The sequence below is a fragment of the Falco cherrug genome, chromosome 7 (genome assembly GCF_023634085.1).
Source record: "Falco cherrug isolate bFalChe1 chromosome 7, bFalChe1.pri, whole genome shotgun sequence".
Taxonomy (NCBI): domain Eukaryota; kingdom Metazoa; phylum Chordata; class Aves; order Falconiformes; family Falconidae; genus Falco; species Falco cherrug.
Window position 1 is genome coordinate 61,478,182 of NC_073703.1, and position 25,724 is coordinate 61,503,905.

Sequence of the window (25,724 nt, forward strand, 5' to 3'; positions counted from 1 at the left end):
GTCAAGGTACAAGAATATCCACCACTGCCCTCATCCACGTAACAGGTCATTTCATCATTTGCTTGCCTAGGCAATGCTTTTAGACATCTCCTTTGTAGCCTGCCCTTACTTCTTTCTGCTTCCACGCTCTTTTCTGGCCTCCTAGCTCACGAACAAGCTCCTCGTTTACACACGTAAGGTAAGCCTTCTGCAAAATAAATTAATTCTTTTCACCCTCACAGGCAGGAGGTCACAGCAGACCCTCGCCACAGCATCACCAGTGTTACTTTCCATGTGTTGCTCTCCTTTGTTACCATAACTCCGTGCTTTACACTTGGTAACTCTAGTCTCCCGCTGGCAAGACACATGTGGTAACGCAGCTGGTGAAACGAAATGGACACTGAGCTGTTTCTGTTCCTCCTGGCTATGTTTCCTCTTATGTCAACCATCCTTCTAATCTAGAACTGAAACTTTGTAAGAAAGTATACAGTGGTTGAAACCACTCTAATGCACAACGCAAAGGGTTTGTCAGTACCTGTATGGGGAGTTCGAATGTTGCTGAAGTATCAGGCAAAGGAGGTTTTCCCAGCAGGACTGCTTCTTGCAGTGGGTAAAGACATCCATAACACTGGTATATCATGGGATGCATGTATGTTGGCTTTAAAAGGAATAAATATTATCAATCAACTTAAATAAATATTATCAACTCAGAGACTGCCAATCAGTGCAGCATCTGCTCCCCAGACTGCAGGTGCCAGCCAAAGGAGGAATGGAAGGCTTGAACTACGCTGGCCACTCATCCGAACCAGCATTATGATTTTTAAAAGGCACAAAACAGAACGTTTGTGCTCACACATGCACATCACATGGAGCAGACACAGCACTGAAAACTGAGATGCCATGCAATGTCTCAAGGCTGCCTGCCTTCTGCCATGCAGCGCAGTGCAGAGACCAGAGCCAGCATCTCTGGGTGCTCCAGCTTGTGCAGGACTCCTCACAAGCATTCCCAATCTTTTCAATGCAAGCATGCCTTAACGTAACTCTCTTTGGAAGGAAACGCAGGGAAGTTGCCTGAGCCCTTCTGCAGGGTACTTTTGGATCTTAGCATTAGGCACCATCCCATTGTGCAGGCATACCCTGCAGTTGCGTCCTGACCCAGAGCACCTCGTTCCCACAGCAGCTGCGTCCTGTTCTCTGGGTATAGACAGCCCCTTGATCTCTTTCCAGTGGAGCCCACCTAACCATTTGATCAGACGCCAGGAATGCAGCAGGCTGTCTAAATATGGTCCCTGTTTCTGTGGTCTAATACAGACAGCCTGGGCATGTTATCCTCGGTCACTCGGATCTGAGCACTGTACAAACACACAGGAGGGGGTCTGCAGATGTTTGGGGGTTTTTTTGAAACAAGGCTAACGACAAAGAAATAATTTCATATAATCACCCACTAATTCAATCCTGAGTTTGGGAATTATCTGCTAATTCTGATTAAAATTCAGCAAGTATTACCCAAGCATATAAAATTCTCAGGTCTTGAGATGTGATACAGGGGGGTTTCTCTCCAAAATGTTAGTTTTGAGCCGGTAACAGAACATAAGCAGAAGAATAAGCTGTCACGAGTCTGGCACCTGTAACTAGATACTCAAATTCAGACCAAGCGTGCCTTTGGGTAACTCCTCAGATGATCTAGGGGCACAATGCTATTATGTCAGCAAGAATATTACGCAAAGATGTCTTCCAGAATTTCATAACCTTAATGGTGTTATTAAATAACAACACTGAAAAACATTTTCTGAGGCATCACTTTCTTGATTTTTTTTTAAGTATACAAAGCAAGAACATCTTGGAGGAAAAACAATCCAAATGGAAGAGAGTACAACAACTAATCATTACAGAAGCTAGAGAGGAACACAAACCTCAGCAAGAGGATATTCGGTTTCAGTTCTTATGTGATCATAAATACTTAAGTTTTTCTCCCTAGGTAGACCCAAAACAAGCAAACAGAAGTCACAGAAAAGAAAACTAAGATCAATCATTGTCAAGACAAATTTTTTTAAAAAAAATTATTTGGGGGGCTATGTAGTACATCATCTTGTCATCGTGAAACATGGCCATGAAATATGCTGTCCATCTCAAAATGCAGGGAGCACAAAATGCAAGATATGCCAAGACAATTCCACCTGCAGATATGGGCATGAATAAAACCCACACACGTCAGATATGAGGTCATAACTGTATGGATATCAGTGAAGTGTTGATCATCTGTTAGTTCCAACTATCAGACAGCTCTTAGAGCAAGGAGCTTGTACAGAAACATTCAGGCTTACAAAGATTCACTTCCAAGAACTGTCAGTTTTAATGAGAAAGCAACCAGCTACAACGGCAAATTGAATCTTGGGCTTCTTCGTCAAACATTATCTGGGTAAGCTCTTTAATAGGATTAAATACAAGAAATACTATGATTCTTTTTTTTGTGGGCAGATAGCAGTAAGCTGTTGATTAATCACATGCTTCATTTCCAAAACTCAAGCAATAAAGACTGGAAGAGCCACCAACAAAATCAGTCAACGTTTCACCATTAAAACACCCTCAACGTAGTCCAGCCTAAAGAAACTTATTGCTGTGACCAGACTGATATTGTACACCACACACCCTTCAAGGTTAAGGGAGAGCAATAAAAGAAAAGAAAACTAAAGGGGGGGGGGGGGGAGGCCGTGGAGAAGTCTTCTGTTACCCTACAAAAGCATGTTTCAGCCAGTAACAGGCTGTGGCAGAAAATCACCACCCCAATCACCGACACGGAGGATGGCTGTTCCCTGCACAGACACATCATCTTTCCCGAGGTTCTTACGTTTGGTTTGTAGCTTCAACTGGTATGCCCTATATCCAATTTAGCAATTACTGCTCCGTGATTATCTGTCTGCAGCTGGCACATCCTATATCCAATTTGGCGATTACTGCTCCACAATTATCTGTCTAGCTTAAGACAGGTGTTGAGGCCGCAGGGTTTTCTATCAGTTTATTTCATCAAAACATCCGTTTATGTAACACAAGATATAATAGTAAAGCTTTTAGGATGATCGTTGAATCTCTAATCCCAAACACCATCACTCCAAACCTTTAAATAAATAATTACCATCACATCCTACCAGTGCTAGCAGGTGCCTTTATGGCATGAAGGATCTCCAACCCACATGAAAGCACGGGTTCACATGCTCCAACCAACCAGTCTAAATCCACACTCGTACTACCAGGGCAGTACTCTCACCCCTTAAACCAACCCCTCTGTAATGCAAGGCTCCTAGCTTGATGTTATATTTACATGAAATATTTACATTCTTCTGTCTAGAACATTTTGGGGTTTAGCACAGGTATCAGCTTCAGATTTGAAAATAAGGCTACACTTTCTGTTTAGGGAAATGACTCCTACATTTCTCAAAACAGAAAAACTCATTTCATAAAGGTTTAGGTTTCACAGAAACCAGAGGCTTTCTGTAAGAATTTTCATCCCTCAGTTCATCCTGTTGTCTGTCCAAAGACAAACAAAATGAACATTTCCAGCCTCTCTTCCTTGGTATCAATTCCACTTTATACACCTGCTGTTTGATTTCACATAATGAACCAAATTGAGATTAGAAACACTGTATCTCATTTAAAAATTCCTCCAGAATGAAGAATGCCATTAACAGAGGGTCTTTTCCACACCAGAAAGTGGAATCTCTTTAATGGACTCCAAAATGCCGAGGAGGTACATGCTTCCAGGTCCATAAATCTTAGCGACAGCAAGACACGGGGAACCACTGTAAGTGTAAAACAAGTCTCCAGTACTTGAAGGGGCTCCTTCCAAAATAAAGCATGCTTCTGTACATTCGTATTACAAAGTCTAAATACCCAATCCATAAACAGATGCAGCTTATAAACTGTACATGTGCATCATCATCTTATTCACTATTAAAATAAGCAATACCTACCTACGAAATAAAGTGCTAGCCAGGCCTTAAAATCAGTTTGGTTTGGGCTTGTTTGTGGGGATTGGTGTTTGGTTTGGTTTTTTTTAATATGACCAGAAGTCCACCGACGAATACAGTGAACGCTGTGAAGTGCACATGCCGGGTCGCTCACAGAGCGCACAGGGCACTGCATGGCAGTGCAGCAGCAACACCTGGGCACAGCCTGACTTCCAGCCAAGGCCACCTCCCAGCTTTTGTACATCGTGTTAAACATTTAGCAATAAGGTATTGTGTAACCTAATTCCCTGTTTTATTTAACCGTAAGTACTTGTAACATTTGAGATAGAGACCTGCTGCCATTGCAAAATCACTGATGAAAAAGCTCAACTTCTAGCAATGCTTTATACATCGGATCAACCTTTGGGTCAGGTTTACATCAAGTCCTGTTCCACTCTTACCTGGCTAAACTCTCGGGGAGTGGATATGGGTAATTTCTTAGTCTTCAGCCATGCAAGGACAGTTTAGACGGACTGAGGATCTTGTGATGATAGACCGAAGGTTACTAAAAGCAGAGGAGTTTCTCCTGAAATACCACACTGGGGTCTACATCGGACGTACAGTGTCATCTCTCCCTATTACACAGAGGGGAAGTTGGATCCAGCTCTGGACTATGATGCCAGATTTTCCCCTTAAACTATCATTACACAAACAAAAGGCAGAAGAGACAGCAGCTGTTATGGTCAGTGATGACTGCTGTTTAACACTGACCTAGCAGATCAAACAGAGAAACAATGCAAGCCACATGGAAAGCTTCATGCTTTTGTCTTTTTTTAAAAAAAAAGAAAAACAAACCCAAAGCAAAACAAAAAAAACCCTGCTGGTGTCAGGATAACATGTCAGCAAGAGGGGAAGAAAGAAACTGTTTTCCTACAGTAGCCATTATAGAAAATACGGGCAAATTAGCAGGTGAAAGGATCTTCTGGCACTGAAAACCTTGCCTGGGGTCACAACTCCAGCTCAGATCTGTCAAGAGGATGGCTGCTGTCTTCACAGCATTGTGCACAGCCCACTAATCCCATGGTATCAGATCCCTTTAAGCTGTGTCTCTTCACCTCAATATAACCTCTGTTTGTTGTTAGCCAGCTGCAGGTACCCCTTCTTCAGCATTTGTGATGCACACTTCATTACTGCACCTGAATGAAACAGAGCAAAGTCGTACCAGCTGCACCAACGTGCAGTAATACAAGGCACATCTGTCATGCACGATTCACCTCTACAGTGCTATGCTCCTTTCACACCTATTTCTTTTTAATACTGAATATTTACATAAATGCACAAATGCTTTTCTTGCTAAGTTTTGCCAAGAAGCTCTCAATTTAGGATCCCCTGGTGTTTTTCCTCATAGAGTAGTTAAGAAACCAGAAAAAAAACCCAAAACACTGCACCCTCTGTCTCCAAACTAATTGCTACATAGTGATTTCTGACAAGAAATGAACAGTTTATATACGTGTGTGTGTATATATATATATCAAAAAATATAACTGATCCAGTACATGCATGCAAACACGTTCTTCATCTGTTCCGGGCTCCCGACTGCCTTTCTGCAACGCTGTGCCCGTTTGCTCTTCTGGTAACGGCAGCTCCTCTCCAGGTTACGGCAGAGGTTTCCCAGGGTTATTTCTGCAGCACCCCCGCCCCGTGCCAGCCGAGGTGCCCCCGCAGAGCCGGCTCTGGAAGCCAGCAGGGCCGCAGGCTACGCAGGCTCCTGCCAGGGCGCCCCGCACAGCCAGCCCAGCCAGACCTTGTGCCAGCCACAGGCGGGGGCTGGCTGATGGAAATGGTATTATCCCTCGTGCTATAACACAGTTAATGCATTTTTAAAAGCTTATTTCTGATGACTCAATCCAAACCCCAAGAGCTATTACTATTAAAAGACTAACAAAAAACCACTTGCAGGGCGCTCAGATATTTTTTTTTCTCATTTCTCACGATTATTTTTTCCAACTTTATTTAAATTATTGATGGCTCAATTATTATCACCCAGTTTAAACAGAAGCATAATTGACCAGCTGCCTCCAAATGGTATTTAAACTGCCTTCCACCTCCAGCTTGCACAGGAAAAGCTTACGGTTCTATCACTAGGAGGGTATGATCCCCCCAGCTAACATGGCAATAAAGGAGACTGCACTGAGAAAACAACCTGGTAGCCTTATGATTAATTTATTATTCAAATTTTATGATTAAATCCCTACCAATACCCTTACTTTAAAAAAGAAAGCTTACTCTGTTTCAAAATTATTAGCCCTTGAACCATCTCTTCACTAGATCCACTTTACGAAAAGGACACGGTGCAGAAACTTTCTTCTAGAAATTCAAACTCTAGTGACATATAGTATTTTATTAAGGAAATTATTCCATCTTTAACAAAGTATCCAGAATCTAAAAGAACAGTCCAAGACTGAGATTTTTGATTTATAATTAAAAAATGAAATGCTGAAAAAGACTGTAGTCACATTAGCAAATTGAGTTCAAGTATGGTATCAATCAAGCCCACTCCAACATAACACAATTGATTGGAGATTATGATTATTTGGGGGGGGGGGGGGGGGGTGTCAACAAAAAGCAGCTAATAAAAGCTGTCTATCAAAGCCCTTCTATAAAGCCTTTCGCAATTAAAAATCACGCATAATGTTCCTAATGCCACCACACAGAAGTGCGCCCCCCCATGCAACTAAACCCTTTTCAACCATCGATGTGTATCAATTATAGCAGTAGTCCACAAACATAACAGTAATGATTTAATCCATGAACAGCAGGAATTTGTGCTACATTACTTCAAAGAGAGTATGTTAACTTATCATTATCTCCATATATACTTAAAATACCCACATACAACTCTGGAGACGTGAAAACAAAACCAAAAACCACCACCCCAAAACCCTACCTATGTTTAGACAGCCAGGTATTAATAAAGGAAGGCACTAATTTAGTGGGAGACTCCTACCAACTTCAGTAAAGCTAGGGTTCGGCTGAGAAGTTTAAGCCCTATTGTTTATAGCTCCCAAGATGACAACGGAGTTTTTAATCAAATACACATGAAGTTCTTAAATACAGGGGAGGAAAACACCCTTTTCTCATGAGCGTGCATCTGAGAAAATTAAAAGACAGCATGTTCAGAGACCAGTTGAGTTGTATAACTTGGGTATAATTCCTGATTTCAGTAGAAGTTGCATAAAAGATCTAACAGTACCCATTATTACTGGGCCATTAAAAAAATCACAATTCTTTGGTCAAGTATAATTTTTACCCTTTTGGAAAGTTCTGAGAAAAGCAAACAGCATTCAGAAACACATTAACTTCCCAAATAAAGTTTTACATCAAAGTTCTGCTTTAAAGCTTTTATTTTTTAAACAACCAAAAAAAAAAATCCTCCACTTAGGAAAGTTATCACCATCTTAAATATCAGAATACAAAACTGAAAAAAATCCCTATTAAAAAAAAAAAGACAGGACTTCAGCCAAGTATTCAGCTACTTATTGCTGTAGTTGTAACTCAAGTCCATTTAAACCCCTATGTTTTGGTCGTTTGTAGCAAGAACATGTTTGGAATGCTAGCAGCAATAGAAAACCCCTGTAAAACCTAACCATAGTTACACTGTTGAGTGAAAATTAGCAAAAACAATAACCATTGGAACCTACGAAAGCATCTTGTAAAAGTACAATTGAACTGGTAGCTAGAAAAACAGGGTCGATTTAAAGTGCTATCCCAAAGTCTTATGTGGGCCTACATCAGTAAAGAAAAGTCCATTCCCCTCCACAAGATGAAGCCCAGAACCACAACACTACTCCACAGATAAGGAATGCAGCCTTCACTCTGCCTCAATGCCTCACCTCCCCCACCCTCCTCCAAGAGGTGGAATACAGACAATTGAAATAATTGCCAATTCCAAATTTAGGTGATATGCACAAATATACTGTTGAACAAGGCTTGGACAGCAAACAGTACACCTGAGTTCAGTCATACAAACTAACTTTGTAAATAGCGTTAGACGAATATATCCAGGTCTCTAATATGAATCTAGATGTATTTTCTTACAAAACGCATTAATAGAAATGCCCAGGCAAATACATACCATACAATAGCAAAAGCTTTAAGCCCCATTTAATAAGATGACTTTCCGATTAAAAATAGAAGGCAATTAAGATTTACTCAAAATTACAATTAAGAAAAGCTTTCACAGTGCAATATTGAAACTGTCACAAAGTTAAGAAAATACTGATATCAAAGTACAATCACAATGTTAAAGTAGACAAAACTACTATACAAGGGCGTATCTTGTAAAATTAAAAGGAATGAACACAACATAGGGGACATCTCGCGTCCCTGCTCTACATATCTCATTTCCTAGTCTTCAGAGTCGTAATTGTGTCTTTCTGCCATCAGTAGAAGTCTTGTTAAAACTAAGAGGTTCATTCTTCTTTATAGACCAGATTTCAAAGCCCGATCACTTCTTGCAGACACGTTCTTCGTCACTGCACAATTTCAAAGTAGTGCAATATTGCCATGATGTGCTGAGGCATGAACACATAGCCTGTGTACAGTGCCATTCCAACAATGGAAACTAGCATGGAATCTGAATTACAGTTGAGGAAAAAGTGTTTGAAAGAGAAAGCGCATCAGACATCGCATGACTAGAGCATTAAAACTTTCCTGGTAACTATCTTGCAGCATTTTTAAATCAGGCAGGGTCAACCTTATTCAGCAGTTACAGCTACAGGAAGAATCAACTGAACTCTGAAAAACAGAACACAGCGGTAGGAGCGATTAGCTGAATTACAGAAGGATTCCTGCAACTACCTGTGTAACACCGGTTATCTACTGCCTCATCATGAGCACAAGAGAACTGGCCAAAGTATGAGAAGCATGCTGGGGGAACAGAAAACAGGCACTGGGAATATACAAGTTTTCAGATGCATCCTCCTACAACCGGACTTTTGTCAAGCTGTAGGGTTCTTGAAGCTTTACCTACAGAAATACTGGCACCAGATTACTAAAAGATCACACCTTTAAAAATTCAAAGTTTCAGAAATTCAAAAGCACCTGAAATTAATAATAGCCTGTTGATTTCATTCAACTACCTGCAGAGATTCAGTAAACCCAGGACAGCAACACTATAAAAAGCACTGGAGATAACAAGCATGATAACACTGGACAGCAGTACTCAAGTTTCCACTGGTGAAACCAAAGAAGGTGCACATGCTTTGCATCTTTGAGAAATCAAGTCACCACAGCACACATGTAACAAATGCTCTATGACAGACTTTCCCGTGGCAGAGCAGAGGTTATTAGTTGTGCTTATTAGAGCATACTAGCTGCCTGATGTATTTTTAGTCCCGGAAGATTACACAGTAAGTTACTAAAATGAAGGTCAACTCACAGATCCACGCTTCTGTATCAGCGCTCACTTCTGATTCTGGAGCACAAGCAGCAGCAAGACACACAGCAGAGCCACGCACCATTGGTTCCCGAGGCCACTGTGTCTGCGCTGCATCCGTGCAGCACCTGGCAGACCTGGCCCACCTATGGCAAACGCACCCAGTTCGAGGACAAAAGCCAGTTTTGCTGACCTGAGACTGCAAGTGATACTTGGGCCACTCTTAACATTTGTAAGTTAAGTGGCAACTACTTCATTGCAATATGAGCATTTTACAAAAGTAAACATGCACACACACTTTCATTTACTTGAATACTCTTGAACAAGTGAAAAAGCTGCATGGTTAACACGGAAGCAAAAAAAACCAAACTCATGATTAACAGAATTGCAGGAAAAGCAAAGATGAAGTTTCTCAGCAATGCAACTATGGCATAAAGAGGAAGGTATGTTAGCAAGGAACACAACATCATGAACCTATGCAGCCCTACCTAAACAACTGTGCACAGTAGGTCTATAAATACTAGAAAAGATAAACAGTAAGTTACCTCCACCTCTACTGACTTTATACAGGGAAAAAAAATAATAATCTGATTGCACAGCTGTAACTTGGGCAGTCACTTTTCTGCAACAAATTTGAGTTCCTTTGCAAAAACGAGGAGTATCAGTAAAACCTCCTCACTACCACTTACACCCTTCTCTTTGTTAATGTTTTGGTTAATTTCTCTCTTTGCCTCTCAACGTTAATTGGAGATGGCTCAGGGCCATTCATATGAGACATCGTTTTAAGTCAAGATCAAAACAGCCACACTTAAAAGAAAAATACTTGCAATGCAGCAACACCTGGGAGAACATAACCCTGTATGGAAGGGCTCGGGAAAGAAGCAAACCTTAAATCGTCTTTATACAGATGCCTTCACATAAGCATCCATCAAATTCTTCCACTCAAAAAGAGCCAAGCAAACTTACCAGAGATTTAAATACTCATTTAATAAAAATCATGTAAAAAGTATCGTGCAAAAGTAAGCTTGCAAGGTTTTGCAGCATGCATGTTTACTTTCCACTAGGTAAAAAATACAGAAGAATTCATTAAAGACACCCGTGCTGCACAGAGAGCTTTAGATTTCGGTGCAAAAGCCAGGAGAAAGAACTACCGTAACTCTAGAGAAGAAAAATTAAAGAAGTAAGTTCGAGATGCAAACTTCTGCCCGCGGAGAGCCGCGCCCGGCGGCCCAGCACCGCGCGGGGGTTACCGAGCCCGGGCGGCGCGTTCGGGAGCCAACGTGAGGAGCCCGAGCCCCTGCCCGACCGGGGCCGGGGCCGGGGCCGAGCGGGGGCTCCGCTTCCCGGCCCGCCGCGGGCACCGGCCGCGCTCGGCGCCTCAGGCCAGCCGCCCCGGCCCTGCCCTCCTCCCGCCACCCCTCGGCCCTCACCCCGGCGGCCAGCCACCCTCCTCAGCGCGGCCACGGCCCAGCCGCTTCCCCGGCACCGGGCCGCTCGCTCGGCGCCGCACCCGTCCGGCGGCCTCGGCGCAGCCCCGGAGCCGCCGCCAGCGCCAGGCCCGGTGCGGCAGGGGGAGCGCAGCCCCCGGCCCCCCGCACCCCCACCCCCCACAGACACGGCCGCCCCGCCGCGCCCCGCGGGCGGAAGGATACTGAAGACGGTGCGCTCCCAGGGCTCCAGCATGTAGAGCGCGGTGACCAGCAGGTACTGGTAGTACAGCCACGACATCTGCTTCCAAGCCGAGCCCAGCGCCATGGCCTGCGCCGGGCCCAGGCCGAGCGGAGACGGGGGGCGGCGGCAGCCCGGAGCCCGCCCTCACCGCCGCCGGGCCCCGCCCCGCGCCGGGCGGCCGCGGTCCCCCGGAATGGAGGCGCTGAGGCCTGGCCGCCGCCACCCCGAGCCGCACGGTGGGGACACGCACCCGCGGTACCGCCGCCACAGCCCAGCGGGGCCGGTCGTGCCCGCGGCTGGGCGCGAACCCGTGGCGCGCTGGAGGCCCCGGTGACGGCTGGGGGCCGCGGCGGCGTCTGGACGGGCGTGGCGGGGGAGCCGCGGGCGCGGGGGACGGGCCTGGGCGCCGCGCGGCGGGGCCCTCGGTGCCTCCAGCCGGCGGGGGGCGGGCCCGGCTGTGTGGGACCGTAACAGCAGACAGCTCCTGGCGAGATTAATGGCACAGAACAGGAAAAATAATGAGGCAACATGTCAACTGTTTAGTGTAAGCGTTGCTAGCTTCCCGCTTCCCTGAGGCGCTTGGGGCCGGGCTGCAGATTGGCCTGAGATAAGGAGAAATTCCCAGAGACTGGCCTGGGCCTGCGGGGCTGGAAAGGCCGCTGGGCCGGCAGCGTAGGCCGGCACCCCGGCAGGCCCTGGCTGGGGACCGGCTGGGCGCGACCGAGCGGAGCATGAGGTGCAACCCCCGGGCACCGGGGCCAGGCCCAGCGCCAAGCGCACACACCACGGGTTGGGAACCGGCACTGACCCGCCTTGCTCGGTAAATCCATTCGCAGTTGTGCTCCTGAGCAGTGTGATTCTGCGCTTGCAGCCACCCCACCCCTGCCTTCTCCCGTGCTGTACAGTGAAACACAAGGAAACGCAGGCACAGGAGGATGCGCATCCAAGTTAGTTACACCGCTGCAAAATACAGTGACGGTAGCAGGAGATAACTGTGAGAAATAAAACCTGCTTAGAGGCAGAGACAACTTAGGACTGTACTAAAATCTGAAAAGGGATTTAATTCAAACAAGACATTTAGACACAATCTATGCGGATTTATTTTAGCACAAGAGGAGGAAATGAGAGCATTTACGCTATTAATACCCTCACCCAACTGGATACAGGAACAGTTGTCCCTATCAAAGACTACTGTTGCTTGTTGCATTCACTGCCGAAGGAGTCTTGTGTTGGTTTCTGCTTGAAAAAGCAGTGGTAATCATGAAAGCCGCCTTTCTATGTCAGCACGTACAAAGTTCAAGGACAAGAGGGGCAATCAGCGCAACGAAAGCATTACTCCCATTTAAAGCTGCAAGAACATTATCAATATGGGACAAACGAGGCCCAGCCCTGGCTGCTCCTATGCTTCCCAACAAGAAGCTCTGCAATTCATGTGATAAGGCAAGCAAGAAGCAGCAGCAAGAAAGTTCATGGGACAGTAATGTCTAGAGGCATGCCAGCTTCAAAATCTCCCACCACATCTGCCCTAACCCACCAGGTGGTGCCATAACCAGGCCCCTTACACCTTTTCAGTATGGTGCACATTCATGAGACAGGTTTTTTGGCTAATCAGCCCCTTAAGAAAATTGACAACATTCCTCTGTATAGTTTCCCCTCTTTGGCCAGCTCCATTCTAGCCCTGCTTAGGGACTGCCACCACCAGTTGTTCCTTCTGTACCACACGCATTGACACCTGAGTCCTTGAACTACAATCCTGCACACTCCTGTTTCCAGTAGCTCGATGCAAAGACCCTGGCCACATTGAGGCCAGCATGCCCTACAGCACAGACAGTATCCTCTATCACGTCTGCTCCTCCACGCTTCTATTTAGAAACAGTTTTGTATGTTAAAAATTTTCCATATACACCTCTGGACTCGTAGCACAGTTACCCAGCTCTAGATGATCCCATAGCTATCGGTATGCAAGTTAGACATTCCACTAATCAGTCTGACTGTATCTAAGTAGAAAAACCTTACCTCAGGCAGATCCCAAGCCTTAAAACAAGTATGGCTCAATTTTGATTGCAGGCTGCACGTGCAGAGGCAGATATACCATACTAGCCAACCAAGTGCTCAGCAGTTGCCTCAACAGTTCTCTACTTTCTCAAGCAGAGGTTAAGTTGCTGCTGACTTGAAAATAGTAAGTCCATGTTTTCCTTGTGTAACCCTGACAGAAGAACCAACCTATTTTTTTCTTCCCAATCTCATGTAACACTGCATAAAATGAGTGTGTGTGAGTTAGTAATATACAGCGCCAGGGACTACAAAAGGTAAACCAAAGAGTCATAAGATTTTATTATAATATGAAGCACAGAAGTAGTATGTTTTCCAGATTCCTACTTCCTAAATTTAAATATTTTTGACAATTCCTCAAAGCACATACAACGAATTATTCCTAGCACTGCTAAAATAAAAAGCATAAAGATGAGATTTTTTTCAGATACACCCTTGTTCAAAGTGAAGTGCTAAAAAAATAACAGGCTATAAAAAGGAGATGTTACTTGCTAATAAAAAACAAGAGTTCACCTCTTGGGAGCACACCTGGAGGAAAAGAGGGAAAATCTATTGTTAACATTGCAGTGGTTTCATAGAATAAGCAAGAAGTCCAAGTACCAAGTAGCAGAAACTCTTTATGCTTCTATGAAGAAGCTGTAAACAAACTAAAAAAGCATACAAACCAGCTTCATGGTCATAGATCTGACCACAGATTTCTTCTTAAAATGTGTCATCATCATAAGGAAAAAGGACAATAGAAAAGTCCAATATTTGCTTCATGTACATATTCACATTTAAAACTCTTAACTGTACTACTAAGCATTAATATATAGATTTAAACAATCCATGCCAGAAAACTTGATATAAGCTAATCTTTCACTTCGTATGAAGTTTCCATTTTTGAGATCTTAACAGGCCCAAACCCCAAATATGATTCCTTCATCATACCCACCTGTGTGCAAATCTACCAAGAATACCAGTCTAAAGAAGCCCAACATCCTGTGAGTTGTTTACCACGTGCCACAGAAATGACCAGTGCAGCTATGTAGAACCAGTTACTATACAGTATTTATTCTAAGCAGTTCTAATACACGTTGAGATAATGGATAGCATATATACAGGGAAGGAGCAGAATACACAGATAATACATTATATTTACAAAATTTTAAATCCTCAGTGATGCAACCACCTGATGGTGTGAAAAGAGTATTGTTCTCAAATGCACTGTACTCTGTTCAAACTTTTCAAAATACCAATCATTAAAAACTTCTCTGATGAAAACGTACACTAAAAGACTGTATTTGAAAAAGACTAACATGCCTGCATTTCTGACACTTCAGTCTTAAAACAGTGCATGATTTTTTTCTCCTGCCTTTACACATCAGCAGTGGCTGGCTAGAACATTGAAGAAGTGAAAAACTTCATCTTTGTCCATTACTGCCACCTCAGTTGAACATTCAGTACATAATACTGGATGATACACTTCCTCCTCTTCTTGATTAGCTTGTATAGAGGTAGTTTCTTTGCTGTGCTTCATTTTCTTACTTCTTTTCTTTATCTTCTTTCTGTATTTCAGAATTTCCTCTTTGTTAACGATGCAGTTCATCACAAACATTGCTCTATACTGTGTTTTGTAAGATTCATGTCTGTGGAGAAGACGAGAAAATGGAAGTCATGCAATTGGTAAAACACTGCTGCTAAAAAATCCATTACTGTCACTGGAAATGGAATTAAAGATAGGAAGTACCATGCTAGAGGGCTGAAAGCCAAATATAAAGTTTTATAAATAGAAGTCACAACTACAAAAATCCTAATTAAAAAAAAATTAGAATTGTAGCCATGTGTATTGTTTTTAAGGCATTTTTTAAAAAAACACTGGTTCTCGCTGAAATAAACACCCTGGAGTACAATGGTATTGATACAGAATTAAGCATTGCTACATATAGCTGATGATAGACAAAAGATCATGAAGTTTTGAGTGCAAATGACTCACTACTGCATTGATATCCTAAAATGTCTTGCAAGGTTGAAACTCCTTATTTATAAATAACAAGCACTGACACATCACACTTGAAAAAGCAAGTCAATAATAAAATATAAAATGTATTTTCAGCTGTCATCAGTGTAACAAATGTGTAGCTGGAGTATGTAGCAAAATTCAGAGCTGCTGTTCAATTCAACACAATGTCCCTCGGGCAGCAGTTTCACAGCAGCCAAACCCAACGTAACAGGTGGCTGCAGAAGTCCCATCTCAGGTTCTGCTGGCTTTATTGCTTGCATAATGCTGTGCTGAGCTATTTCAGTTTATTAAACCCACAAAAGACCAGTCTGAGAATAAAAATGGATGCTCTTCTGTCAGCTTAGCAAACTGAAATACTTCCCTATTGAACAGGGTCAGGGAGTACCAAAGCCAGCAAAGGGAAGAGAGTGAGAAACACCACCAATACTTTGATGATTTCAGGCTGCTGTGGAATTTCATCCTCAATCACCAATAATACTCAATGAACAAGAGGTAGTTTACTCCTCATTTCACAAAATTTCTTTCTCCTTTACACCCAGTTCAAGAGCCCTCTCCTTAGTACAGGCTAGCAGTACTAACTAGGTTTGCAGTACACTTAGATACTGGGTAGCTGCAAAACACACTAGATTTTCACCTAAATGATTTCCAGGCACTTTCAAATGTAACTATACTCAAACCCACACTGCTAATACTGAAACCAAGTAAGAATATGCTACATTGATTTTGCTTTATCCTCGCCTAAACAAGGCACTTTTGCACAAAAATAACCTGGATTAATTTTAATGCCTCTAAACACCAAGCCAACATATTTAAATAAAAAAATAAATCAGCCTGAACTGCCTGTTTAGTATCCGTGAGTTTGTGTTTTTTTAAAAAATAGTTTACGTTCTCCACTATGCTACAGTTCTACTCTGTTCTTCCTCATGGCTACGTTGTAGGTTAAACTGATCATCACTCTTACAAACCAGCATTCACCCATAAATCTGATTCACATATACCTGCCTTCTCTTTATTAGTACCACCTTGCAAGACAGTTGATAAAATCAATTGATCAAGGATTACACTAACAATACTACTGACTGAAAAAAAAGACATTATAAAGAGACCCCTTACTGTTCACTAATTACCTCTGGCAATCCAGGCATAATGTTGTCATGCAAGCAGGGCAATTCAAAACAGCATCACTATTTGGAACAGCTGAAGGTTTTGTCCGCTGCTGTTGAGGCACTCTTCTCTGATTACGATACCTACCAATTCAAGAAAAGAGGAAGGAGAGTCAGAAAGTGAAATTACATGCCCTTGCTGTTGGGCATATCAATTCAACCATCAAACCTTTTTTATATTAAAATACACTGGTTAATATTTGGCTCCTTCCTGACACCTTTTTCAGTAACTCAAAGCACATAAATAAATAAAATGGGGGCAAAAAACCACATACTAGTATCTATTATCTTATTTTGTACAGAGAATTTTCACTTGGTCAGACAAATAGATCTGGCATGAGAATTTGTGCCTAATAACCCTCTCCTCTGATGAAGCAGGTATCTCAAGTGCTATCTCTGCAGGCAACGTACATTAGTATTATCCCTTTCAACAGATGTACATGGAGAATATTACCTCTGCTGCAACAACCACTTTTCTAATTCACCATTCAAAAACTCCTCATTAAAGCAGCTTTGCTGTTCCTATTTTATCTGAACATTTTGTGGCTTGCTAAATTCAAAGCTTCCAAAAACTAGAAATATAGTATTTAGCAGGAACAGACATTAATTTAGCAATCAAAGTATGTCACAACTTTCTCAGCCACAGCACGGTTATTTAGATGGTATCTACAGACAAAACTGGCTTACAGAACTAGGAATTTGATTTTTAAAACTGCAAGTTTTAGACTTGTGTAATTTTGAAGACTTAACTTCCATAACACACCCATAAAAATTTTACAGACTTTGAAGCTTCATATGCTGTAAATCCTAAATAAAAAATATTTTCACTGCATGGACTTGACAGCATAGGCTTTTCCTCTATATTCACCATTTTCATTTAAATTTCTCAGTTTATGTTAAGCATCCTACACTTCAAATGCTTACGGTCTCTTACCCCCTCCTCTGTGAGTCTACCCACTCTTGGTCTCTGCTGTCTTCTTCTGGGTCATATAGCAGTTCATCATTTGAGAGAATCTGACGTTGCTGCTGTTTTCTTTTTTTCCGGATGTCCTGTGTAACTGGCAAGATTTGTGCAAGCACATGTTACATCCATCAGACATGTGATGACACTCTACTTAAATAATAAAAAATACCAGTTTTTCAGTCTTCCTTGTCCATACTCTCAATAAATCAAAACTGAAACATAAAGGCCTAGCTCATCTCTCCTCCAAATGTACCACCCCAAAGCATTAACACACCTTACATACATTGGGATACACCATAAAGTTGAGGGGACTACACTCTGATTATATAGGCTGGTAGCCCCCCCCAAAAGGCCGCCATCAGGAACAGCCCCTTGACCCCCCCCAGAGGATCTGACAGGGTATGAGAGAGTGCTACTGGAAAGATGTCCTCTTCTCTCCTCTCCTCAGACATGTACCTGTTTTGTCTTCATCCTCTGAATCAGAATCAAAGTAGATGTCATCATAATATTTTGTAGTGGTGGCAGGTCCAGTCTGCCCAGTACTTGAAGAAGTGCCTACGTGTGAAATTCGAGAGAGCAGTGGTAATAACAGCCCACCAAAAGGACAGTGATTGTACAGCCCAGAAGAAACCTTCATTTTCAAGTCACTCTATCCAAAAGTGCTCTACTTTACCTGGGTATGTATAGTAACAGCTCTCCCAATTTATTCCAACGTGCTGATCACCCACACTTCTTCTGTTATTTCATTTACAGGTGCTCTCTCAGAGTAAAGCTGCTCCCTCCTGCTCTGTGATGAGCCTCAGGTATAGTTTAAAGGAAAGTTTCTCCCAGGGTAAACTCCCTTTAGGCACAGAGGACACCACATCAAATATACCTGCCTCAACCTTACATAATTCATACAATCTCAGACACTCCACAAATCTTCAGTCACATGACAGAAACACAGGTGTGGCACACTGTTTCATGAAATCTGACTACAATAACATTCACCGAAAAATTCCCCCAAAATTTCAGGGCTGCAGAAGTTCAAAAAAGATCTAGACGAATTGCCAAGCACGTGTCACAGCCCTTCTGCACCAAAAATCCTATTCTGTGCTGGGTGGGTGCGGTGGTTTAAGTATCACTACATCTTAATTGCACAACCGAAACCTAAAGATCAGATTTGCCCACTAACGCAGATGAAACTAATAAACCCGCTGAACGCAGAGTTAAGTCCCTACTACATTGATTCTCCAGGAAATTAAGGACACTTCGCTAGGTGTTTTGTAATAGCTAAAAAGAACATATGCTCTACAAATACCAAAGCAATCCACAAACTCCAGAACATGCATCTTTAATACTTTTAGTACTTGGTGTAACAATCATAAGCAGGTATGGAAGAGATTAATACTTTTCGTAACTTTTTTCCCCCAGCTGATTTGGGATTTCAATCTACCATATGTGATTCCTTTCTTCAAAGGCTCCAAATCTTGATAGCCACCTGGAGCTAGCAGTCAAAGTCTCACAGACCACAACCTGCTCAAAAGACTTCTAAATACAGGTGAAAGAACCACGTAAAGAGGTACTGGGAACAAAAGGGGACTGATCTAACAGGTGCATTCACTGAAGCGGCAGCTAGTGACCATTTCTGCAGATATGATCAGCCATTTGAAGATATTTCGGTGGGCTTCAGACAGCACTCAACTGTCACCACCACCCCGACAATACCCAGTCATGAGAGTAATACATCAACTTCACACCTTAACTGGACCCCACTTAACTCGCAATTTCACCTCCAAGCAGATGTTAAGCGCGATTTACCCATTTCTGGTGATTTCCATTTGACTTCCATAGTCCTCATGGTGGTGTTCAGTTCGGCTTCCATCTCCTTCTGGAACTCATCGTCACTGGAAGACTCGCTCTCCCCGGTCAGGCACTCCCGTATCAGCTTCCGCTTCTGGTCCGGAGTGCCGTGTAAGAGCACGTCGACCTCATCTTCTGAGCTACAAATATTTATTAAGCGTTACATGCCTAATTATTACAACCAGCTTAAAACATGGATGGAGTCACTTGGAAAACGTACATCTGAATTGTGTGGGTACACGAGGCAGCACTTGCTCATGTATTTACGGGAAACGTATTTATTAAAACGTTTTATTAGCTTGTTGATGTTAAAACGCTGGTTTTAATGCGAAGGGGGTGCAGCCGGCCGGCTGCGGCCTGCCAGGGCGCCTCTGCAGCGCTGCCAGCGCGGCTCCGTGCGGAGCAGGGCCCACTTACACACAGCCGAAAGCAGGGCTACGAGCGGGAACGCGCCGGTTCCAAGGCAGCAAATGGCCGCGGCTCCCGGCGGCGACTCTCCCGCAACCCTCGGCGGCACCGCGCGGCCCAGCCCGGGGGTCTGAGGAGGCACTGCGGCCTCGCCGCCCGCAGGGCCCCGGCCAGAGGAGGGCGGGGAGCGGCGGCCCGCTGCCGCCAGGGCGCAGCCCCCCTCCCCCGGCAGCGCCAGGGCCGCCCCGGGCCCGCCGGCACCTGCTAAGCGCTCGCTCCTCGTCGCTGGGCTCCTCCACCACGTACGGGTCGTCCTCCTCCCGCAGGCGGCTCATGGCGGCCGCTCGCCGCTGCCAGCCCCGCTTCCGGCACAGCGCCCCGCCCCGCCGGGGGAGGGGCCCGCCACTGCCAGCCCCGCTTCCGGCACAGCGCCCCGCCCCACAGGGGGAGGGGCACGGCGCCCGGCCCCGCCCCCCCGGATGGCCCCGCCCCCCGGATGGCCCCGCCCCCCGCTCTGCCCCAGCGCCGGGGGGGTCCCGCTGCTGCCGCCGGACCCCGTTTTCCATCGCGCTGCGCGGCTGCGGAGGCGGGCGCTAAGAGACACACCCGATACCAACAGGCTTGGAAAAAATTTAATGAGCCAGTAACACTGAACAGCGAGGACTAATCTAAAAACTGTTCCCACGGCCTACTTAAAATATTTACAATTTTGTTCACTGTATATACATTGTAATCTTTGTCCCTTATAGTCTATTTATAGATGAGTTCCTTAGGAATTATACCTGTTATATTTGGAAAACGATCAGCACAGCATTATCGTAGCAGCCACTGATGGAAAACATTTTATGCGCTGGGAGAGTTGCTAACAGCCACCTGGCACTGGTGCTCCAAGCCTGCGGCTGGTCAGCTCAGAAACTTCTCTGCCTCTGAAATGTTCTGATGCACAAGGCACCAGGGGAAGGACACCGCGCTGTGCAATTCACCCTACTTGAGGGGAAAAAAATAATAATAAAAAAAAAAGCAAAACCCAAAGCACACACCTCTGTGCGGCAGTATGGGGAGTCTGTTAATCAGAGGCGTTGACTTACGTGGATCTGCACCTCCAAACATCCCATTCACCCAAAATCCTGCTGCTCCGCAGGAGGGCCACAAACCCATATGAAGCAGCAATCCCACTGTGAAGAGCAATTTGTCAAGTAAAACCTAATTTTATGACATCTTGAAATTACACAACAGGACAGCACCTCTTGGAAAAGTTTCAAGGTTCAAGTAAGAGAGACAAAGCAATACAACAAATAAAACTGGATCCAGAGCTCTAAGTTTTAAGTCTAGTTAGCCGAATGAGATCCTTCTCGGGCATTCCTTTACTGGGGACACCTTAACTTTTTTTCCGAAGCAAAGCTTCTTAACGGTATCCACATGGGGCAGTATTGCATTTCATTGGTATTTTATGCACCTTCTGAACTCCCTTCCGCTACTTTTATTTCCCCTTTCTGGAAAAAGAAACCAAAAAAGTTCTCTGAAAAGCATTTCTGCCAAGGAAATTGCAGAGTCAGCCACCAAGCTCAAAACAATTTAAGTACACTGGGTAGGAAAGTAACAGACAAACAGATAAACCTGAGAATGCAAGTGAAAAATTACTGGGTGCGAAGTGTCAGACCAATCCAATACTTACTCAATGGTTTTACAGGGTGACTAGAGAAAAAGCTAATTAATCTGATTTACTAGAAAATATTAAGCTTACAGATGATACAATGTCTGCATAATTTTAGAAAAATCATCAATTTCATGGTTTATTTTACAATAATTGGATTAGTCTACAAGTTAAGGCAAACATACTAATGCATTTGCTTTTCTTTTTAAATCATAGTTATAAAGGTTACACAAAGTTCTCCAAAATTTCTAAGAAATGTTCACAATTGAAAAAAAGATTAAGTTTCTTGATATCAGTACATGGAAAAAAACCTAAAGACAGTGTATACAATGCCATTATAGTAACAATATTCAAATATCTAATGGTAATATTTAGGCCATTTGAACAATGTGCTTCAAATGGTGAACTTCAGAAATTACTTACAAAGGTAAATAAGGTTGGTAGCCGTATCATAGTATTCATAACATGAACATAATTATATTGGCTATTTTCACAAAACCAGAGCATTTGGTTTCTGAACAATGAAAGCATATAATGATTAAATAAACAGGAATATGTATGTATAACAAGTATGCTGTTGCTTCATATAGTCTGGAGCTACTTTCAGAAGGTTTTTTTAATTCTTTTGAAAGAAGGAGCTTGCTTATGTGCACTTTGTCAAATGTTTTCTCCAGTGAATTGTAAATGCCTACGTGAAGTCATGAAAACAAAATCCAGAGGAGGGCAGCCCTTGTTAGTGGGAGGATGGAGTGTAGCTTATGTGTCACCATTTAACACCGCCAGGCAGCTCTGCAGCAGCTGTAAGTTACCCTGTAAAAATAAAGAAAAATATGACCACATTTACCTACTTTCTTTCACACTTGTGATAAAAAGATGTTCTTTTTAAATATCAGTGGCACCACTAAAGGAGAACAGGCAGGTACTAAGCTTATGTAGAAATATTTGTGTAAGTAACTTTTATCTCAAAGAGTTGTTGGCATGTAGGAGCATTGTGTCATGGAACTAAATGGAGCCAACCTGAGATTCAAAAATAAGCATTTAGTACCCTTTCCACATTTCTTCCTGAGGATCTAGCCTGGCCATAAAAACTATTCACTGCAGAGCACCCTTTTAGCAATGAAGTTCAAAGTTACAAAGTTTTCCTTTTTTAATACAGTATTGGCATTATTGGAATATTACTCCCAAAGCAGAAGTATTCATATATTATACAGAATACTGAATTCATCAAGAAGTGTTAACCAATTGACAGCACTCGGGATCTCCTTGCTAGAGCAGCCATCTAAGCTCCTAGCTCTGTTCAAGGACCGGCCTTGTCTGAAAGGCAACAGACTGATTTACATGCTTAGCCAGGCACTTAGCCATTAGAGCTGGAACTACAGAAGTGATTATCAGATCATTAACTAAGCCTTATCTCTAAAGGCCAAGTTCTGCCATTCTTTTCAAACACCTGTACGTCAGTTTTTAATCTTATTTAAAGCAATCTAACTACCATAAAAACATACAGGCTGACTTTCAGATTTCTGAATGAATTTACAGAACTGACACTTTAAAAAGACAACCTTGTGAATTAAGCAAATGTGATTGACAAGTAAGACAGGATTTCCCTGGGGGGGGGGGGGGACGGGGGGGGGGACGGGACCAACAACAAAAAAACCCCCCAACAAACAAAACCAACCAAAAACCCCAAAAGCAACCTGATATTCACATTATTTTGTGCACTCCTTTATGCTTAGATAACTTTAAACTATTGGCTACTCACTATGAAAGAGCTGTACTAGATTTGTTCCCAAATCTGAAATTTCGGTGTAAGAAACAACGTTAGAGGTTGTCAACAGTGTTAAAAGTACTTCCTATCAGGTTCAGACAAAATGCAAGAACAAAGCAGTCCGAATGCCCAGTTACAAACATGGGAGAAACTGCTTCCTTCTAAAAAAAAATTTTGGATCAAAAAAGAAACATGTAAAGAAAACTTCAAACAGACAAAAGTATGTAATTAAACTGTATCAGTAGCTGTGATCTGCATGTCCATGACAAATAGTCTACACAAGTACTAAAGAATCTGTAATTCTTACTTTTTCAGTTGAAAGCATTCTAAGTGACCTGTGGTATACAGGCATAAAGACACTCAGCCCTCAGCCCACAAAGGTAAGAAATTGTAATTCTATCCCTCATATAAGGTTCTTATAATCCAGATTAAACCATTAACTGAATTAAAGGCTTCAAAGCAGAAGATTCCCAGTTGTGCCTACTGAATCCTTTTCAGGCTTATCCAGGAGACAATGACTTCAGTTATGGCTTCAACTGCTTTTTTTGCCCTTTTATGCCTATACTGGCAGAGGAGAGTCAGAAGCTATTTAGATGGCTTGTAATTCTGTGATATGAAGAAGTTCAGTATATGTGAGATGCATAGACTTGGTGGCCCATCTTTGTAGTGTACAGAATTCATAAATTTAAGGTCTTCGTTACTGAACAGCTGATTACTGGCTGTAATGAACAAAAAGGAATGCTTCAGTCTTCAATCTTCAAATGCAGTACTTCAGTCTGAAGTACACTTGTTGCAGGTAACATGCATGCAGTCCACAAAGTGTGACAGTAATCTTCTGGTCATCTCCTTGCAGCCCATCAGCAGCGTGAAGCATACTTGCAATTCACAGGCCACTATGTGGTACCAAAGATGTCCTTTACACACCAGACTCTGCCAGTCTACTGAAATTTTCTAAATAGGCATATCATGCATTTTCATTAAATCTAATTTACAAAGTTCATAAGAACAACCTTATTTAAGTTATAATAAATGAAGGACCACAAAGGCTGCGAGCCGTTACTCTTTTTGGCTGCAACATCTGACATTTGATTGAGATCAGCATAGCTCGAGAAAATCCTATAAATTCAGATTCAGAAAGTGTTTCTTGCCAGCTCAGACTCCTAAGCTCTGGAAATTACAGTTCTTGGCAGAACCACGGTGACAGAAACATCCTTTCCAGGAAAGAAAGAATTACTGACAAAGCATTTAACCAAATCCCTTAGCGCTGGATTTTGCTTACTCCCTTCTTCTGTCAGTTCCAAACAGACATCTGTTGCTAGTAATGCAACAAATTCTTTTTCCACAAAAACCCAGAGGGGCAAGAACGTACATATTACTACTTGTGGAAAGAGATGTTTAGATTTTGGGTTTTTTTTGAGGAAGTGGCTGTCTTAGTTACAATTCATATGTCAAAATACTCTGAAAGTATAGCCAAGGTTATAAATACTTTAAGTATATGATTATAACCTTAGCAGTTTCACTAACTATAAAACCTCCCTTCTTGAACATGAAGTCCAACACAGGAACACCTCAAAATCCACTGTTTAAAATACTGAATAGGTTTAAATGCAGCCTCTGCACTAAATGCCCACACACTTAATCAGGTCTTACGTTAGCTACAGCTGCATGAAGTCATGAAGAAACACAAAGCGAGCAACAGAGAAGCTAAACACTACCTAGCGGGATAATCAGACAGAACGGCCATAGAAAAAGAAACATCAGTCTGTTTAGTATAGGTCAGAGACCACGCAGAATCTAAAGTTGCAGTTTGGCAGCTATTTTAAGTAAATCTAGGGTACACACTACTGATGAAGTGGCAGCTCTCTTTTATTCCCACACCCTCCCAGCCAAAACTGTGTGCTTTGACACAAGGGATGCTGTGAAAACAAGACTGAAAGTAAAGCTCAGAAAAACCCAGAGCAATTTTTAGCTCCACCTTACTACGCAGCTGAACATTTAATAATGCCAACACAAGGGAAAGGGAGAGTCATGCATCATCATCCTTACTGGCAGTAGTGTATACTTGCATCAACTTAAAGCAATCTCAACCCACAGTCTAATTTTTAGCTTTTTCAAAAGACTTGAACTGCAACCAGGAAAGGATAAGAGAATATTAGCAGATTAAAACAAGTATTTGTAAAGAAGTAGTACCTGAGCAGAGAGAGTGTATTTAGTATTTGTATATACAGTGTCCTTGATCTACTAAAAGCTTGACTTCCCTATCTTGATTCCTTATTCAGTCTTCTAGAGCCACACGGCCAGATACAGCTCAGGAAATTGAAGCTATGCCTCAGAACAGTCTCTCAATCCACTGGGCATTCCGAGTTCTTCAATGCAGCGATCTCTGTGTTTTGGGATTTGTGTTTTTCATTCCGCACAGAGCAAATAACTTTTAACAGTAAGAAATTCAGCAGCCTTCCCTGTGGCTGAATTCCTCCCAAAGACAGCCTCTCAGGTGAGTGCAGCACCCACTGCTGCATCAGATTTCACCCCTGTGGTTTCTGTGCCAGGCCACTCCACATCCAGGAGACACACAGCTAGTCTGATTCACAGACAGATCCACCTGCATGCCATCTAGTCTGGAGGCACTTGTGCCAGCAAAACCCACACAACAGAAGGCTTGTAGCAAGTCTTGCAGCAGTGTTATCTGTTGCCCTCAGCCAGCATTTTTGCTGGAAAGAGCACTTAGACCTGAGTAACACAACCTGTTAGGAAGTCTGGGAGTGCTGTGCACCACATGCCATTGACAAGCCAAGCAATTTCCAGCTGGGGGCTGCTAAAACGTCATCTGCCTCCAGTAGCTG

At 43.1% G+C, this 25,724-nt stretch overlaps 3 protein-coding genes across 4 annotated transcripts in view; all 3 read right to left on the reverse strand.

Moving 5' to 3' along the window:
• Positions 1–6,701: 6,701 nt before the first annotated feature.
• SPTSSA (serine palmitoyltransferase small subunit A) lies at positions 6,702–11,322 on the reverse strand. Its single transcript, XM_055715490.1, has 2 exons — positions 11,013–11,322; positions 6,702–8,559 (listed from the first exon to the last, which is right to left on the reverse strand). The coding sequence occupies exons 1-2, from the start codon at positions 11,113–11,115 to the stop codon at positions 8,456–8,458; spliced, it is 207 nt and encodes a 68-aa protein (XP_055571465.1). The 5' UTR covers positions 11,116–11,322; the 3' UTR covers positions 6,702–8,455.
• A 2,789-nt stretch (positions 11,323–14,111) lies between these two features.
• On the reverse strand, positions 14,112–19,872 carry EAPP (E2F associated phosphoprotein). The gene is made up of 6 exons (XM_055715487.1): positions 19,724–19,872; positions 19,013–19,194; positions 17,669–17,767; positions 17,183–17,306; positions 16,213–16,332; positions 14,112–14,711 (listed from the first exon to the last, which is right to left on the reverse strand). Exons 1-6 carry the CDS (start codon positions 19,795–19,797, stop codon positions 14,447–14,449), a joined length of 864 nt encoding a protein of 287 aa, XP_055571462.1. The 5' UTR covers positions 19,798–19,872; the 3' UTR covers positions 14,112–14,446.
• Positions 19,873–20,080: 208 nt separating this feature from the next.
• SNX6 (sorting nexin 6) overlaps positions 20,081–25,724 on the reverse strand; it is a 29,427-nt gene continuing 23,783 nt past the window's right edge. For both annotated transcript variants that reach the window (XM_055715486.1, XM_055715485.1), the window contains exon 14: positions 20,081–21,926. In XM_055715486.1, the coding sequence (XP_055571461.1) occupies positions 21,873–21,926 (54 nt within the window). In that variant the 3' untranslated portion in view covers positions 20,081–21,872. The remainder of the gene's footprint in view (positions 21,927–25,724) is intronic.

Bases quoted from the DNA above. Each gene is read 5' to 3' on its own strand.
- SPTSSA (XM_055715490.1), bottom strand. From the start codon at position 11,115: ATGGCGCTGGGCTCGGCTTGGAAGCAGATGTCGTGGCTGTACTACCAG. The intron at 8,560-11,012 runs GTATCCTTCCGC...ACTGTAATTCAG, and splicing joins CTGGGAGCGCACCGTCTTCA to ATTCCATGCTAGTTTCCATT.
- EAPP (XM_055715487.1), bottom strand. From the start codon at position 19,797: ATGAGCCGCCTGCGGGAGGAGGACGACCCGTACGTGGTGGAGGAGCCC. The intron at 16,333-17,182 runs GTAAGAGACCGT...TTGAATTGGTAG, and splicing joins GTAGACTCACAGAGGAGGGG to GTATCGTAATCAGAGAAGAG. The intron at 14,712-16,212 runs GTAATTAGTGAA...TCTTCTCCACAG, and splicing joins TTATGCCTGGATTGCCAGAG to ACATGAATCTTACAAAACAC.